The sequence below is a fragment of the Lactuca saligna genome, chromosome 8 (assembly GCF_052625555.1).
Source record: "Lactuca saligna cultivar CGN05327 chromosome 8, ASM5262555v1, whole genome shotgun sequence".
NCBI classification, from domain to species: Eukaryota; Viridiplantae; Streptophyta; class Magnoliopsida; order Asterales; family Asteraceae; genus Lactuca; species Lactuca saligna.
In genome coordinates this window covers 79,346,627-79,350,782 of record NC_136424.1, presented here as the reverse complement: position 1 = coordinate 79,350,782, position 4,156 = coordinate 79,346,627, and the positions used below count along the sequence as shown (strand labels likewise).

At 32.0% G+C, this 4,156-nt stretch overlaps 1 protein-coding gene across 1 annotated transcript; it reads left to right on the top strand.

Moving 5' to 3' along the window:
• The first annotated feature begins 712 nt into the window (after nucleotides 1-712).
• On the top strand, nucleotides 713-2,245 carry LOC145013335 (CASP-like protein 5B2). Its single transcript, XM_078972131.1, has 3 exons — nucleotides 713-1,145; nucleotides 1,620-1,752; nucleotides 1,874-2,245. The coding sequence occupies exons 1-3, from the start codon at nucleotides 1,015-1,017 to the stop codon at nucleotides 2,075-2,077; spliced, it is 468 nt and encodes a 155-aa protein (XP_078828257.1). The 5' UTR covers nucleotides 713-1,014; the 3' UTR covers nucleotides 2,078-2,245.
• The last annotated feature ends 1,911 nt before the right edge of the window (nucleotides 2,246-4,156 follow it).

Below are 4,156 nucleotides of genomic sequence, written 5' to 3'. Positions count from 1 at the left end.
TTACGATTATTATCCTAATGGAAGCTTGTGCTTGCTCATCCATGGCGCAAGGATCGGGAAACAAGGAGCAAAATGAGAGATTAGGTATGAGGTTATACTAGGCATGGCCCACGCTCTCGTATATCTACATTATGAATGTGTACTTTACATGGAGATGTGAAAACCATGAATGTGTTATTGGGTTCGAACTTACAACCCTACCTTGGTGATTTTAGGTTAGTTAGACTTGTAATCAATTTAGAATTCTGAAACAATAATATTATGTGAACAATTTTAACAAGTTAGATGATCGTATGTGAATAAAAAAAAATTGTCTTGATGTGAACCAAATCAATAGTTCATTACCCTCTGGATAATTATTTATATATCATGTAGCCGGTAATAATTATCATATTTGAACAGTTTCAATAAATTCATTAATTCATTGATTATATATATACAAAAGAAATTATCCAAATATAAACAAAAACTAAAATACAGTTAATATCAAATTCCCTATATTTTTATTTTCTACACGTCTCATATTATATGATTAAATTCTGTTAAAAAATGATTTTAAATAATTTGTAGAATATACATTAATAGAGAAAAGACATAAAGAAGCGTTAGGTGAGAATACTCCAACCACTGCAAACCAAAAGAGGTAAAATTACGTGGAATAGAAAGAAAAAGTAAAACCAAAATAAAATCCACGTGGCCTGGATTACTCGAACAAATCGGGATGCCAATGTTCCGACCAAACTGCTAATCAGCTTCGGTACCTTCCACTTTTCTGTCACTGAACCCACCCCACACACACCTTTCATTATCAACACTCAATTAACCCCAAATCCCCATCTTCAATCGATTCTTGGAGCTAAATATACCCCCAGACCCAGTAATTGAGTTTGCTTTTGTATTCAATTTTCATGCTAAGATCTATTCATATTCATATGGTGAGGTATTTTGGAATCTAGGGCGGGAATTTGGGCCCTTTTGATCTGGTGAAAAGAAGGGCCCGAGTCCCAGAGAGATATGAAGGATATGTTTGGAAGCCCTGGAAGTGTGAGTGGTTTGATGTTACGAATTGGCCAATGTTTATGTGCTGCTGCTTCGATTGGGTGGATGGTTTCGGCTTCCGGCTTTTCCAACTATACTGCATTCTGGTATGCTGTTTGTTTGTGTTTTAACTTTTAATTCACGTAACATCACATGATTTGCTTAAACAGCTGATGCTTCCATAGCCGATTTGTAGATGTAAAATCATGAAAGGATTAATTACTGTATTAAACATGCTTTTGACTTTTCCCCGATTCAGATTTACAATAAGGATACCCTACTATTTTTGTTAAGCTTAGGGTTAGGGTTAGGGCAAACAAATTACTCCTTCACCCCACAATTAGAGTAAGAGGGATTTAAGTGTCTGGTCATTTTTGCACTAACTTGGATTCCTTTTCTGGAGCAACAAGATTTCAGAATTTGGACATCAAAGCTTAATAGGAAACAACTCAAACAAGTAATAAATAGTCACATATTCCTTGATTTTTTTCTTCTTCATCTCCCTTTGGTTTGTGCCTTAAATAACCTGATAGTTATAATCCTTTTTTATCTGATCAACATATAATCTTATTCTGGTGCAGCTATTTAATCGCATCAATGGGGCTTCAAGTGTTGTGGAGTTTTGGCTTAGCATGTCTTGATTTTTACGCTCTTAGAATCAAGAAAGACCTTCAAAATGCTGTCCTAGTCAGCTTGTTTGTAGTGGGCGATTGGGTATGTATATATTATACATCTTTTCACTTTTCATTCATACAACAACATGTTTATCAGCAATTTCTTGTTCTGAATTGTAAAAATTTTGTAACTGTAAATGTAAAAATTAAAATGCATGCAGGTGACAGCTACTTTATCTCTGGCTGCTGCTTGTTCATCAGCAGGGATTGTGGTGCTATATGCAAGAGACTTACATTTCTGCACAAACACTAAAATGCATCTTCCATGTACCAGATTTGAGATCTCGATTGCCATGGCGTTCATCACCTGGTTCTTTATTGCCATATCTTCTCATGTTATGTTTTGGTTATTAGCATCGGCTTAACCAACTATAATCTATTGCTCATTATTCATTCACCTGTTTGCTGTAAAAGATTCATGTTTAGAATGTGTGTGTATGTGTCTGTGTGTGTATGTTGTTCTTACAAATTACTCAAATTTTGATCATGTAGAAGATTCATGTATGAATTTATTGATTCCATATTGTTTTCAATTCTTTCCAGAACTCGATTACTATTGGCATGTCACGTCTAAATTATTGACAATCTTTTATGAATTATACATCTCAAAAGCTAGGCCATTGTGTGTGAAATTTGGATCTTACATAGAAAATTTCAGTCTTCTATGGATGGTTATGATATTTGATGTATTTTTGCATGTTTATAAGTCTATAACAAATGAAATGACGAGATTATTTGTAAATGTTTAAATTAAAGGTGTCATTTTCTAGTAAGTTATTATGAATGATCCATTTCGGGTATGTTTTACCTGAAACAGGTGAACTAGGTTTGACGAGCCATCGAAATTGTATCTTTTTGGACTATTCTCATAGGTGACCATAACTAACCAAACAAAACATTAAAAAAATATTTTTTTCTTTATATATACAACCAACCAAATCAATTTTTATTATTATAAAAAAAATATACCAATATTATTCTCTATTTAAAAAGAAAAAAAATTATAAATTTTAGGGTAATTTCTTTTCTTTTAAAATATTTTTTTAAGATATAATGTTTAATTTACAAATATTAAAATTTATTTTAAAGTAAACGAAAAAATTATAGCAATGCTAAACCTCGAGTGATATGAACACGTCACTTTGATGTGTTGTGTTGGGTAGGCTGACGCATTAGGCTAAAGTGCGTGGTGGTTTTTTTTTTGTCAACGGTAAAGGGTGGCACAGAGGTGTCATATAAGTTTTTACAGTTTTTATCATGTTTTACCTGTGAATGAGTTTTATTTTATTTTATTTTATTTTATTATTATTTACCAATGATATATATATATATATATATATATATATATATATATATATATATATATATATATATATATATATATATATATATATATATATAGAGAGAGAGAGAGAGAGAGAGAGAGAGATAGGTTCAAATGTTTTTGACAACTATTGTGTGACTGTGTGCACCAATAAGAATTCAGGAAATAATTAATTATTAAATAAATAATTTAAGGGTATTATAGTAATCTTGACATATTTAAATATGGTAGATAATTAATATGTTCTTTATTATTCCTTTAAATATGGGATGTAGTCAAAATCTGTTGAAAAAAACCCTAGCCGATCACGTATACATCGATTTATCCTCCTTCTCGTTTTCTTAGCATTGGTCCCTGCTATTCAGTGGGGTTTCGGAGGTTTTGGGCTACTGTAGAAGGGAAGATGTGCTAGAGGTTTGATCAGAGGGCATCAGAGGGCAGGAGGGGTTCCGATGGGGCAAAGAAATCAACGATGAAGTCGAATCTTCATAGGCCTTGATCGATGGGAACAGAAGTGAAAGAAAGCGAGGGGAGGAGGTATCGATCTCCGATGAGTGATTAGACCGAAGAACAAAAGGAGAAGCAACGGGGTGGGGCTGTTGCTCCGATCGAAGCAAGTCAGGAGGTGGAGAGGATGTGGTGGTGGTCGCCGATTCTTCTTCTCCGGTGAAATCTAGGTATTTTTTTTATTCATGTCTTCCGATTGATCACAGAATGAACGTGTTGAATTTTATCAAAATTTATACTTTGAAGATTACATTCTATTAGAATAAGTTATAATTTTTTTAATGTTTGCTATATTCTATCAGAATTACAACCCAGAATGCCAATTTAAAATATTATATGCATTCTGCCAAAATTTAAAATGACATATATATATATATATATATATATATATATATATATATATATATATATATATATATATATATATATATATATATATATATATATATCTGTCAGAATAATGGTAGTGCAGTAATGGTAGTTGCACTTTAGAGTTAATGATTCTTTTAGAATTTGTGTTTGCCTTTTTTGTAATAGATTTGCTATGATATTTTTCCACAGAATGAACATGTTCAGTAAAGTCATTCTTAAAGAATACGATATTTTTTTTTAA

Coding starts and splice junctions, on each gene's coding strand:
- LOC145013335 (XM_078972131.1), top strand. CDS start 1,015: ATGAAGGATATGTTTGGAAGCCCTGGAAGTGTGAGTGGTTTGATGTTA. Junction 1,146..1,619: donor TCCAACTATACTGCATTCTG/GTATGCTGTTTG, acceptor ATTCTGGTGCAG/CTATTTAATCGCATCAATGG. Junction 1,753..1,873: donor TGTTTGTAGTGGGCGATTGG/GTATGTATATAT, acceptor AAATGCATGCAG/GTGACAGCTACTTTATCTCT.